The 13,999-nt window shown below is 43.2% G+C and overlaps 1 protein-coding gene across 4 annotated transcripts in view; it reads right to left on the bottom strand.

The window, feature by feature from the left end:
- LOC143929600 (tumor necrosis factor receptor superfamily member 6-like) overlaps window positions 1-13,999 on the bottom strand; it is a 73,391-nt gene that overhangs the window by 40,325 nt on the left and 19,067 nt on the right. For 3 of the 4 annotated variants that reach the window (XM_077453492.1, XM_077453491.1, XM_077453494.1), the window contains exons 2-5: window positions 7,742-7,880; window positions 7,142-7,273; window positions 4,402-4,525; window positions 2,208-2,284 (exon numbers count right to left, since the gene is read on the bottom strand). In XM_077453492.1, the coding sequence (XP_077309618.1) occupies window positions 2,208-2,284; window positions 4,402-4,525; window positions 7,142-7,273; window positions 7,742-7,880 (472 nt within the window). The remainder of the gene's footprint in view (window positions 1-2,207; window positions 2,285-4,401; window positions 4,526-7,141; window positions 7,274-7,741; window positions 7,881-13,999) is intronic. The other variant, XM_077453493.1, reaches the window with a different exon arrangement.

The following is a 13,999-nucleotide window of genomic DNA, read 5'->3' as shown; positions in this document are numbered from 1 at the left end:
TTTGCCTTCCTCTGGATCAACTGTGGGTATAGAATTGGGTATATGGGATTGTATGATATATTTTTTTTTTTGTGATTGAAATGGATGGACTTGTGTCTTTTTTCAACCTGACTATGTAATGATAGCAGCCCTTTTGGCAAACCCATGAAAGACACTCAAATCCTCTTTCTTCCCCATTCTGATGCTCGGTTTGAACTTCAGCAAAGTCATCTTTACCACATCTAGATGCCTAAATGCATTTAGTTGTTGCCATGTGATTGGCTGATTAGCAATTTGTGCTACCAAGCAATTGAACAGGTGATTTCATCCATGTGTCCGCGCTTTATCTTGTTGAGAAATCACTCTGAAAAAACAATCCGAGCATTTCTGGCTGTGGCCATGTTGAGTAAGGGCAGGTGATTCATGTAGCATTTACTTTCCTGAATCCATATGCCCTTAGCTTAGGCATGCAAGAGGGTGTGCTTAGCTGAAAAAACCCTCCTCCGTACCAGAAGACTCCTGGGATGTATGACATAATTTGCCTAGGCAAGAAACCAGGAAGCAACTGAACAAACGTAAAAAAAATAAATATTTATAACAAGTAAATATGATATAGATTTCTATCTATTTACTAATGCTAGTCAATATTGATTGAAAGAGTGAAGCTCCACTTTAACCTCTTGCCGCCCAGCCGCCGTCATTATACTCCTTTAAGCAGGATAGCAAGCGCGCTGCACTGCGGGGGTGCCGATGCTCGTGGCTGACGATCGTGATGACCGCCAGGCCGCGAGCGATCGCAGGCACGAGGCAGAACAGGGACGTGAGTGTGTAAACACACACATCCCTGTTCTGTGAGGAGTCACAGATCGTGAGTTCCTAATAGCTAGGAACCACGATCTGTCATCCCCTCCCCCCACAGTTAGAACACACGCTAGGGAACACATTTAACCCCTTGATCGCCCCCCCCCCCCTAGTGTTAACCCCTTCCCTGCCACTGATATTTATACAGTAATCAGTGAATTTTTATAGCACCGATCGCTGTATAATCATCAATCGACCAAAAAATGTGTCAAAAGTGTCCGATGTGTCCTCCGCAATATTACAGTCTCGATAAAAATCGCAGATCGCCTCCATTACTAGTGAAAAAAAATTATAATAATATATAAAATATAAAAAACAATAATAATAAATCTATCCCCTATATTGTAGACGCTATAACATTTGCGCAAACCAATCAATATATGCTTTTTGCGATTCTTATTACCAAAAATATGTAGAAGAATACATATCGGCCTGAACTGAGAAAAAAAATTGCTTTTTTTAAAGAAAAATTGCGATATTTATTATAGCAAAAAGTGCAAAATATTGAATTTTTTTCCAAAATCTGCGTTCTTTTTTTTTTTATAGCGGAAAAAATAAAAGCCGCAGAGGTGATCAAATACCACCAAAAGAAAGCTCTATTTGTGGGAAAAAAATGACGTACATTTCGTTTGGGTGTAACGTTGCACGACCGCGCAATTATCAGTTAAAGCGACGCAGTGCCGAATCGAAAACAAAAAGTGCTCTGGTCAGGAAGGGGGTAAAATTTTCCAGGGCTGAAGTGGTTAATGACAGTTTTGGAAAGCTGTTGAGGTTCAGCTTCTCCTCCCAATGTCACTGTTTTTTAGTGATAGAGATTATTTTGGTATTTTGTTGCTAAATTTTGCCAATTTATATATATATATATATATATATATATAAATATATATATATATATATATATATATATATATATATATATATATATATCAAACATTATTAGCTTTCCCAGCAATGTTCTGTGGACTACAAAGCACCTCCTCCCTATGCATTGGAGATTAGGCAAGGAGGAGGTGTTCGTAGTTCAAACAAGAAGAGCAGCCTATGGTGACAATGCTGCTTTCACCCTAGGACAGGAAATATTATTAGCAGGATCAGCAGGTGAAAAATGAAGAATAACAAAGCCTAAAAAAAAAAAAAAAAAACTAATGCAGCAACCATAAGCACTGATAGGTTGCAATGTATTACTTTTTTGGGATTATATACTGTATGTTTTAACTTTTTTTTCTTCTGCAGTGCAACTTTCCATGCGGGTTTCCAATAAATAAAATAAATAAAGGAAAAAATAAAAAACTATTAAATATCTTGCTGACTTTTAATAACAGGCCCCCTTTGAAAAACCCATTTAAGCAAAAACGATTGTGACTTACACATTTCGACTTGATACCCACAAGCTGTATTGGTGGTGGCATTGCATGGGTGTTTGATTGCTTGTCCCTCTGGGCAACTATGGTACAGAGGAAAACGAGGTTAGTGGGGTCCAACGCAGAGCTTTGTGTCTGGTTCTATACAATAGGGGGGTCTAAAACATTCACTGCACGAATGTCAGAAGCATTTGTGCACACAGCGCGAAATGTCCAGTCATTGTTGTAAGAAATAAATGCCTTCTGCTCCATGTAGTGGCCAAAATGCAGTGCAGTATAGTTTTCTGATTGAGATATTTTGGGAAAACGATACCGCATTTTAGCCACTAGATGGGGTGAGGTGTTATATAAGAGAATTGTATGGTGACTACATGAGATGTGACAAGATAATGGTATTATTGTCATTAACAACAATAGACACAATAGAATACAATTTGACACAGTCATACATTTTAAATTAATGTTGTAGACGTAGAGTAATAATAAAAATAGAATATAAGTATACATTTTTTTTTTTTTACAAAAAATAATAGTTAATAAAATAAAGTATATATTAAAAATAATAATCTATAAAATACACAGTGATATCTATAAAACATAAATCGGGGTACTACGTTTAATTTTAAGGAGGTCTGGTCAGTAAATTTATCTTCCAGCAAAAGTCCCAATCTCATGTTTGTTCTATGACTTAGATCCTAGTATATATGTATTATTTACATGTCTTTCAAAATAAGCCAAATACAATTTTCATAGCATTTCAATAATATATTTTGCTAATTTTTAGTGTGCCTCCTTATGTCCCCTTAACAGTACCCCCTTACATCGGGTGTCCCCATCAGTGTGCCCTCATACATCAAGTGCCCCTATTACTGTGTCCCCCTTACATCAGGTGTCCCCATCAGTGCACCCCCATACATCAAGTGCCCCTATCACTGTGCCCCCTTACATCAGGTGTCCTCATCAGAGTGTCCTCTTACATCAGGTGTCCCCATCACAATGTTCCCCTTACATCAAGTGTCCCCATCAGAGTGTCCTCTTACAACAGGTGTCCCCATCACAATGCCCTATTTACATCAAGTGTCCCTATCAGAGTGCCCCCTTACATCAGGTATTTCCCATCAGTGTGCTCCCTTTACATCAGGTGTCTCCATCCATCACAGTGCCCTCTTACATCAGGTTTCCCCATCACAGTGTCGTCTTACATCAGGTGCCCCCATCAGTGTGCCCCCCTTACATCAGATGTTCCCATCACAATGCCCCCTTACAGGTGTCCCCATGCATCACAATGGCCCCTTTACATCAGGTGTCCCCATCCATTACAATATCCCCTTACATCAGATGTCCCCATCAGAGTGTCCTCTTACATCAGGTGTCCCCATCACAATGCCCCCTTACATCAGATGTCCCCATGCATCTCAATGGCCCCTTTACATCAGGTGTCCCCATTCATTACAATATCCCCTTACATCAGGTGTCCCCATCAGAGTGTCCTCTTACATCAGGTGTCCCCATCACAATGCCCCCTTACATCAGGTGTCCCCATGCATCTCAATGGCCCCTTTACATCAGGTGTCCCCATGCATCTCAATGGCCCCTTTACATCAGGTGTCCTCATCCATTACAATATCCTCTTACATCAGGTGTCCCGATCCATTACAATATCCCCTTACATCAGGTGTCCCCATCTATTACAATATCCCCTTACATCAGGTGTCCCCATCAGAGTGTCCTCTTACATCAGCTGTCCCCATCACAATGCCCCCTTTACATCAAGTGTCCCCATCAGAGTGCCCCCTTACATCAGGTGATGGAACCATGTTTCCTGTCCAACCCCGGTGTCCCTATTGCTGAAATATTACGCTCGGGATGCCTAGGGCATGACCATTGTGATTGGTCCTCACATGATCAGGAGCCGGTCTTGCTGGCTCCCGATCATTAGTAGAGGTGGTCTTTGTGCTGTGAGCGTGCAGTGAGGATGTGGGCATTAGGGCCCACCCTATCCCCTGCTGCACATATGCATGATGTGGGCAGGAAGAGGTTCAATAAAGCCTCTTTTGTTTTGTCTTATTTTTTACCTATTCATTGTTGACATCAATGGTAACAATACCGAAACATCTGTTTTGTTTGGCTCCAGCCCAGGCAGAGAAGAGAACAGAGATATTTATTTGTCCTTTAGTTCTAGAAATTATTTGGCGGTTACCTTGAACAGGTTGAACAGGCCCCCGTATTTGAGCAGTTCATGTTGACCTGACACAAGTATGTTCCCTGTTTGCACTCACATAGGGTGTTCCTCGTCGGGGTACATTCTTCTACCAATATTTCATCTATAGCACAAGAAAAAAATCACAACCATGATCCGTATTATTACTAATTAAAATATGAAATATTTCCAACATTGCCTCATCAGGTGTTCACTATCAAATGATCATGGTCATCATCAGGGGTCAGTAGAGGTTCTTTACCCCCTGACAGTTTCTTGACTTCCTGACCCAGGGTGACAACATTTCCTGAGTGGCTAGCTGAGCAGGAGCAGCGTTGTCACCCTTGGATGTTCACTCCCTGTGGACGGCAAGCTGATGCGTCAACGTGCGGTATGTAACCGTGTTCAGCTTGGAGTCCAAAGGAAGGTAAAGCTGGCCATACAATCTTCATTTTTTTTTAAGTCAGATTTCTCCATCAATGTTATATGGCGCAGATGGACAAATCTCCAGCGCTGGCTGTCAGAATAGTCCTTTGTAGCACAACATAGGTTGGACTTGATGGACTTGTGTCTTTTTTTTAACCTCACCTACTATGCAACTATGTAACAACCTCGATTGTAACACAGGTTGTCTCCCGAACAGTGCTGGGGCAGCCAGGCACACAGAAACAACAGTCCATTCACTACGGCTCATTAATCAGTCTAGGGATACAAATTTGAAAAAAACTCTATTGAGTGGGATTATAAGGGCAACAATATAAAGAAGAAAAAAAATTGTAAAACCTATAAATGTATTCACATAATCAAGAAATGTACATAACACAAAAGAAAAAAAAAACAGAATAATAGAGCAAACACTACATATTCTACATAGTATCTAAAAACAATTAAATGGTGAAAGAGTGATACTGTCCGCTTATGCGTTCCAAGACCTCCAGACACTAGTGGAAATGGAATAAGCGGATCATCCAATGCGTTTCGATATTTCAAACAATATTATCTTCTTCAGGGATGAAACATTGTATCATTCTTATACACCATTGATTCACTGAGGCAAAAGCATCTCGCATTCCCCCTATGACTGGAGAGGACAGGAGAAGAGAAAATCTATGACCCTCTCAAGCAGGTCCACCCTTGGCTGCTCTGGCATCTCATGCAGGGAGACCAAACTACACTGTCCTCAAATGGCATTTAAAAGAGTCCACGGTTCACGGCTGGGGATCATGAATCAGTATGAGCACCAGTAAAGGTAAAATGGAACAGTCCACAGTTAATGGCTGGGGGCTGTGGAGTAATATGAGTACAAGAAAAGGCAGGATGGAACAGCCCATGGTTCATGGCCGGGGAACATGAAGCAGTATGAGCACAAGTAAAGGCAACATGGAGCAGTCCATGGTTCAGGGCTGGGGACCATGGAGCAGTATTAGCACAAGTAATGGCAGAATGGAACAGTCCACGGTTCACAGCTGGAGACCATGAAGCAGTATAAGCACAGGTAACAGAATAATGGAACAGTCCATGGTTCACAGCAATATGAGCAAGTAAATGCAGAATGGAACAGTCCACGGTTAATGGCTGGTGACCATGGAGTAGTATGAGCACAAGTAAAGGCAGGATGGAACAGTCCATGGTTCACAGCTGAGGACCAGGAAGCAGTATAAGCACAAGTAACAGCAGGATGGAACAGTCCATGGTTCACAGCTGGGGATCATGTAGCAGTATGAACAAATAAATGCAGAATGGAATAGTCTATGGTTCACGGCTTGGACCATGAAGAAATATGAGCACAACTAAAGGTAGATTGGAACCGTCAATGGTTCACAGCTGGGGACCATGAAGCAGTATGAGCAAGTAGATGCTTTACTCACTGGATCCTGGTATATAGACAGTCCATAGGTGAAGCCTTTTGCAAAGAAGTCCAGTATTCAGTCTGTTTGGGCTCCAGGGGCATGCAGCCCCTCTCCTCTTAGCTTACAGATCCATCCCTACAGGGGAAAAAATTATCGTCCCAGACTATTTAACAGCAACATAGCCCCCATCAGGGCACATCTCCCCAGGAATTGACTAGGCCCTACTGAATATTTTGGCTGGACATTTTAATTCTCTGGCCCTAAGCTCTAGAAACTTCTTATAAAGGCAGGGGGAGGCAATCAAACTCTCACCACGTGAAGCTCTGAGCAGACCAAACCAAACAACTACTGCTCCTGTGATTACAGTAGAAGCCAAAAACTAAATTTGCCTAGGCGACAAGGTCACCTACAGAGTGAATTTTGGCCAGTTCATCAGGAACTGGCCTGAAATTCATATAGTGCATGGCCAGCTTAAGCCTAATGGGGTGTCCATGTCATGGACATCGCATGAAGTCTCAAGGAAGTCTGAGGAAATGCTTCCTATACCTTCTACAAAGTTACAATGGGGTGGGGTGGGGGGAGAGTCTGAGGGAATGCTGCCTTCTGCCTGCAGCAAACTAATGTCATCAGTCTGCTGCAGGAAGGAGGAAGCATTCCCTCAGTCTCTACTCCCCTAGTGATCAGACTGCAACATTGTAACTTTGTAGAAAGCCACATTTCAACCTAGGCAAACCCAGTGGTACTGGAGCTCGAAGATTGCTTTTTACCAATAGGGGGAAATTTTCTAAAAAATAAAACCTCTGCTGAGTATTGTGAGATGTGAGGAATGTATTCACGTAGACTTGTAAATTTACTAAAATATCAAATTTTATTAGAAATTTAAGAAATACCTGCTCTACAAGCACGGCATGGCAGGCAGGTGTTCAATCCATTAGGGAAGGCGGTAAAGTCTTTTCCAGTTGTGCAGTTTCTGCAATCTCCCAGACCATGATTCACAGAGCAGGAGGTGGAGACACGTGTGCCTGGAATACATTGTATAGGGGGGTCAAACCATCTTCCTCACTTCCTCAAACATCAAATATTATCATGGGATAGTACAAAGATTTTAAAAAATGTAGACACGCTCATGGAAAAAAACAAACAAATAAGCATCAAGCACAGTATTGGCTATACAATACTACAAAAGTGCAGCACAAAGAACAAATATAACTGTTGTCTACAGTGCAATAAAAACTTTAGTAATTGTAAAGGCATCCACTAAGAATTATTCATAAATAAAAAGTCTATACTGTAGGCTCCTGATGACGTCAGCTGTGACAAAATGTGTAGGGCGGAGCAGTACATTGTGTTGTCACCACCATCAATTTTTGATTAAACATTAACTTGTACTTTAATGTCTATAGCCTGGCCAGGGATCGGGTTAAGTATCCTCATAGTTTTATCGTATTTGTTGTATAAATCAGGTAAATATTTTGAGAATAAGCTGTCACCTGCTGGGCACTTTTGGCAGCACCTATTGGACACGAAATATTCATTGTCATTGCACCCTCCTGTAATGATACCTCTATCTTGATTGTATGGTGAAGATGTTTCTTCTGCGATGTTTTCCAAACCGTATGCAGTTGTGATCTGTAGATAGAAAAAAAGCCTCAATTTTTACTTTGCCCTTGGTCTAATTAGAACACATTTATCTGTAACATTGACTATAGAAATAACAATGAACAACCACTCCCCTTACAATGGAGGATGTGCCACTGTCACCCCCCACCAAGTCTAAGGCCCTGGTGCTCAACCTGTGGTCCAAAGGACGCATTCAGCCCTTTGCAGGCCCTAGTAGTAATAGTGGGAGCAATGATTTGCAATCTGTTATAGAACCAATCTCTATCAGTCTCATGTAACATGTCCTCTGTCTCTTGCAGCAGGTCTCCTATCTTCAACAACTGCTATAACATGTCTGCAGTCTCCAGGCCATTTCCTTCAGTATGTGTGCAAGGTTTTGGGGTAAGTGTTGAGGAGTTGCCAGTAAGAAAAGTTCATGGCACTTCATTTTATTGATATAGAGTATCGAGAAAAGCCAACACATTTCGGGTGGAGAAAACTGATCCAACAGCTCAGATCAAACCTCATTTCAAGTATCTAGTCTCTCTACTAGTCCAATTGTATCCTCGGCTTCAGCCCTGAAGAAGGGTTTGGCGGTTCCCCCAAAACACAAGTATTCTTAATACTTTATGTCAGGGGTCTCCAAATATTCTGATCAAAGGGCTGGTTTATTGTCCTTCAGACTCTAGGAGGGCCGGACTGGGGCCAACGGGAGTGGAAATTTTTCTGGCATCAGTGGGAGTAAACTTCTGGAATTAGGGGGAGAAATAGTGCCCCATCGTTGGTATCATAGGGAGAAATAGTGCCCCATTCGTGGTATCAGTGGGAGAAATGGTGCTCCGTTGTGAGTGTCAGATGGCAGAATAGTGTCTCGTATCAGTGGAAAGAATAGTGTCCCAAGGGCCGGATAAAGGCAAGCAAAGGGCTGCATCCGGCCCTCAGGCCGCAGTTTGGAGACCACTGCTCTGTCAATACAAATTTGGACTAAAATTCCTGAAGTGTCATGAATAGGCCTGAGCTTCGAGTTCGAGTCGTTCATTTGAAAAGCAGACCTCCACTGCAAACTCTGGCTGATTGTCCGCCGGACTAAGTCCGCCAGATAGTCTAATCGTGTGTAAGCGGTATTAGAGCTTTGTAATGGTGTCCAGGACAGATGGATGTGGTATCAGATCTTCAAATTCGAAGTTTCTTTAAAGGGGTTGTAAAGGTTTGTTTTTTATTTTCTACATAGGTTCCTCTAAGCTAGTGCATTGTTGGTTCACTTACCTTTTCCTTCGATTTCCCTTCTAAATGTTTTTTTTCCTTTGTCTGAATATCTCACTTCCTGTTTCTCCTCAGTAAACTTCTCACCATCATCCGAGCTGGTGGTTAGTCAGCCAGAACAGCTTACTGAGGAGGAACAGGAAGTGAGAAATTCAGACAAAGAAAACAAAGAAAAAAAACATTTATAAGGGATATCGAAGGAAAAGGTAAGTGAACCAACAATGCACTAGCTTAAAGGAACCTATTTCGAAAATATAAAACGAACCTTTACAACCCCTTTAAGTAGTTTCTCAGCAGAACAAAACAGGTACCCAAAAGTAAAGAAAAAAATGGAACCAGGCATGTACTGGCCATTGGGACTACCGGGAGTTTCCCGGTGGGCCGGTGGCTCTGTGGGCCAGTTTCAGTGAACAGCCAGTGACGTTGCTAGGGGGTGGCTTTTGGGGCTATAGCCCCGAATCTGGGGCCCATAGCCCCCCCGATTCCCAGGGGTCCTCAACCGCAGGGCTACAGCCCACTACCGGGCTGTGGCCTCTCTGTAGCCATGAGGCGGGCAGCACAGGAGAGCCAGGACATCATCTCTCACCGCCCGCCCTGCATCACAGCTGTTCCACTCTCACTGTGCAGCCGCAGGCAGCAGAGAGATTACATCTCTCTGGTGACCCTTATGTAAGAAGGGGGGCTCTCTGGTGAACCTGATGTAAGAAGAGGCTCTCTGGGGACCCTGATGTAAGTGGGGGGCTCTCTGGGGACCCTGATGTAAGAAGAGGCTCTCTGGGGACCCTGATGTAAGAAGAGGCTCTCTGGGGACCCTGATGTAAGAAGAGGCTCTCTGGGGACCCTGATGTAAGTGGGGGGCTCTCTGGGGACCCTGATGTAAGGGGGCTCTCTGGGGACCCTGATGTAAGAAGAGGCTCTCTGGGGACCCTGATGTAAGGGGGGCTCTCTGGGGACCCTGATGTAAGGGGGGCTCTCTGGGGACCCTGATGTAAGAAGAGGCTCTCTGGGGACCCTGATGTAAGAAGAGGCGCTCTGGGGACCCTGATGTAAGAAGGGGGGGCTCTCTGGTGAACCTGATATAAGAATAGGCTCTCTGGGGACCCTGATGTAAGTGGGAGGCTCTCTGGGGACCCTGATGTAAGAAGAGGCTCTCTGGGGACCCTGATGTAAGTGGGGGGCTCTCTGGGGACCCTGATGTAAGGGGGGGCTCTCTGGGGACCCTGATGTAAGGGGGGTTCTCTGGGGACCCTGATGTAAGTGGGGGGCTCTCTGGGGACCCTGATGTAAGGGGGAGGCTCTCTGGGGACCCTGATGTAAGAAGAGGCTCTCTGGGGATCCTGATGTAAGAAGAGGCGCTCTGGGGACCCTGATGTAAGTGGGAGGCTCTCTGGGGACCCTGATGTAAGAAGAGGCTCTCTGGGGACCCTGATGTAAGTGGGGGGCTCTCTGGGGATCCTGATGTAAGGGGGGGCTCTCTGGGGACCCTGATATAAAGGGGAGGCTCTCTGGGGACCCTGATGTAAGTGGGGGGCTCTCTGGGGACCCTGATGTAAGGGGGATGCTCTCTGGGGACCCTTATGCAAGGCTGGGGCTCTCTGGGGACCCTGAAACAAAAAAGCCGTTTATACTTAGTTACTTATACTTACAATGTTTTTACTTATTTTTTTTTGCGCAACTGCGTATAGGTTATATACTGTTTTTGTGCGTGTTTGCAAAATTAAAGTAGGCCGGTCTGAATGAAGTCCAGGGCCAAATTTTTGTCCCAGTCCAGCCCTGAATGGAACTCATAGTGAAGTACCATGAAAACGAATTTATTTGTACAGGGGAATGGGTACTTACAAAAAATACAATCAAACAAGCTTCAAATATAAATCCAAACATGTGGAAAGATCGTTTGTGGCTTACATTTAACGGGACTGGAAGTGATGTCAGTAATACCGAAAATCGCATTAATGTTTTGCCCTACCACAGGGCGTCATCAAAGGAGTACTCATATTGTTGCCAGCGGTTTAGACATTAATGGCTGTGTGTTGAGTTATTTTGAGGGGACAGCAAATTTACACTGTTATACAAGCTGTACACTCACTACTTTACATTGTAGACAAGTGTCATTTCTTCAGTGTTGTTTCATAGTTTCATAGTTAGTAAGGTTGAATAAAGACACCAGTCCATCCAGTTCAACCTGAGTGAGTGTCTACCCCTATCCCTGTACATTGCACACTCACATTGGTCCCTACCCTCAAGGAGCCCACAATCTAAGGTCCCCATTCATATACTAAGGCCAATTTTGGTCAGAAGCCATTTAACCTACCTGCATGTCTTTGGAGTGTGGGAGGAAACTGGAGTACCCGGAGGAAACCCACGCAGGCACAGGGAGAACATGCAAACTCCAGGCGGGTAGTGTCGTGGTTGGGATTTGAACCAGCGACCCTTTTACTGCTAGGTGAGAGTGCTAACCACTACACCACTGTGCCGCCCAGGCACATGAAAAGATGAATTTTTTTTTATTATTATTATTATTATTAAAAGAATAAAATATTTACATAAATGTGAGGGATGTACTCACATTTCTGAGATACTGTATAATATATATATATATATATATATATATATATATATATATATATATATATATATATATATATATATTCTGCATTCAGCGTAGCCTATATATACAGTGCATTCAGCGGTGTACAGTTTCTAATACACTTCAGGTGGTGTACACTGTACATAATACAGTGTAGTGTGGTGTTAAAAAAAATAAAAATTAACATCATGCCTGGAAGGCTTTCAAGGAGAGGCAGAGGCTCACAGACCATTAAAGAGGCAAGAAGCCTCTGCAATAATATCTAACAGTAGGGACCGTTCCTGCACCCAACAAGTGTAACTGTGAGGGGTGTTCTGCCACCATCAACACCTAAGGCCCAATTTTTCAGCAGAGTATATAGTGCAGTCCGTATAGTATATATACTGCAGTTCAGAGTATATAGTGCAGTCCGTATAGTACATACACTGCAGTTCAGACTATATAGTGCAGTCCGTATAGTATATATACTGCAGTGCAGGGTATATAGTGCAGTGTACAATATATAATATAGTGTATTGAAGTGGTTAAGGGGAGACCTATGACAGAATTAAGAAAAAAACGGCATGGGTTCCCCCCGTCCATACCCTTTGGGTCCGGTATGTATTTGGGGGGGGGACCCAATGCCATTTAAAAAAAAAAAAATTGCCGTGTAGTTCACCAAAAAGGGGGTTTGGTGTTTTTTCACCTTAATGCTTCCTATGCATTAAGGTGAAAAAACACCTATCAGTGACCGGCCCCCCAGCCCTCCTCGTTTTACTTACCTGACCCTTCTAACTTGACCCATGGGGACGCGCTGTCTCTCTGCCCAGGATTCTAATCCAATGACACGAGCGTTGGGGGGGGGGGGGGGGGGTGAGTCCTGCATTCGGCCTCTAAGGATGCGAAATGCTGGACTCGTGAGCGGACCCACAAGGTAACCCCCTTGGGAAGCACGTCTTCAAGGGGGTTAGCAGATGTGAGGAGGAGCCACAAGAGCTGCAGAGGAACCCCAGAACAGCAAGTACGGGCCCACTCTGTGCAAAACGAGCTGCACAGTGGAGGTAAGTATGACATGTTTGTTATTTAAAAAAAAAAAACATTTTTACCTTTACAATCAATTTAATATCCATACCAGACTCAAAGGGCCTGGTATGGACTGGAAGGGGGGGGGGCCCATGCTGTTTTTTTTTAATGATTTTTTTATGTATATTGCCGGGATCTGTCAATACATTACAACCATGAGCAGTTTAAAATTACATCTTTCCCTTTAGAAATGTCATTTTGCTGTAGTACTTATATAAACATGGGAAAAATGTGCTACTTTACAGGCGGACTAAGGGAACCCCCCTGGCATGATATTTAAAGGAATATTTCATTTTTATTGTTTCACTTTAAGCATTCTAAAAATAACTGCTCTTGAAAAAACATTGATACATGTCCCTTGGGGCAGTGTCTGCATGTTCGCAAGTTCCGGTGCAAACCGGACCGGGGTGGGGGCCGGGGGGGGGGGAGTTGTTCGGCTCATCCCTAGTCATGAAATCGTATTTCGTAATTCATGTATGAAATTCAATTTGGATTTGTACGAAATACAAATTTTCGTTAGATTCGCAAACTTTTCGTTAAAATAACGAAAGTTCGTTATGATGAATTTATCATTATGAGGGGCTCCCACCATCCCTGTGCTGTGCTGACTTCCTGGGTTTTTAACTTTTAGGTTCGATCACTTTTCGTAAAAATTACGAATTTTTGTTATGAATTTGGATCCGAAATTCGTAAACTAAATTTCGTACGGAATTTGTATGCATAAAAATTAGTATTTTGTATTGGTAAGAATGTACGAATTTCCGGAAATTCATACGAATTTTTGTTTCGTGCAAAACTAATCGCACATGTCTACTGTTCACCAGTGGGGGGATCAGATGAAGAACCGTGGTGAGCACTTATTATGTTTTGCCCTTTGTGAAGAAAGTTTGCAGCAGCTCTTGCTGTCTAGGATCTTTGCAGTATGTGGATCATGGTGATCTTGGCCAGTGGAGCCATTGGGGTTTTGAAAAGGTATTTCCAAGGCTTTACAGGGGAAGCTGAACAAAATTGTCACAGTATTGTTTGTACTTTGTGGATTTCTGGTGCTCACAACAAGGTAGCAACCACAGATTATGTGACTTCCTAAAACACGTAGTGGAAGCTCAATATTATTGGTCCCCTATTTTCAAAAACAGCAAAACACTTTAAAGCCCAAATCCAGACTCAGCCCCCCCCCCCCCCCCCCCCATTCCAATATGGAGGTAATGATGTGATACATAGGGTACTTTTTATCATC

Source organism: Lithobates pipiens, unplaced genomic scaffold (genome assembly GCF_037356315.1).
Source record: "Lithobates pipiens isolate NorthernLeopardFrog02 unplaced genomic scaffold, aLitPip1_a1.2 Scaffold_24, whole genome shotgun sequence".
Taxonomy (NCBI): Eukaryota; Metazoa; Chordata; class Amphibia; order Anura; family Ranidae; genus Lithobates; species Lithobates pipiens.
Note: the sequence above shows the minus strand (reverse complement) of the source record. Positions and strands in the feature narration are given on the sequence as shown.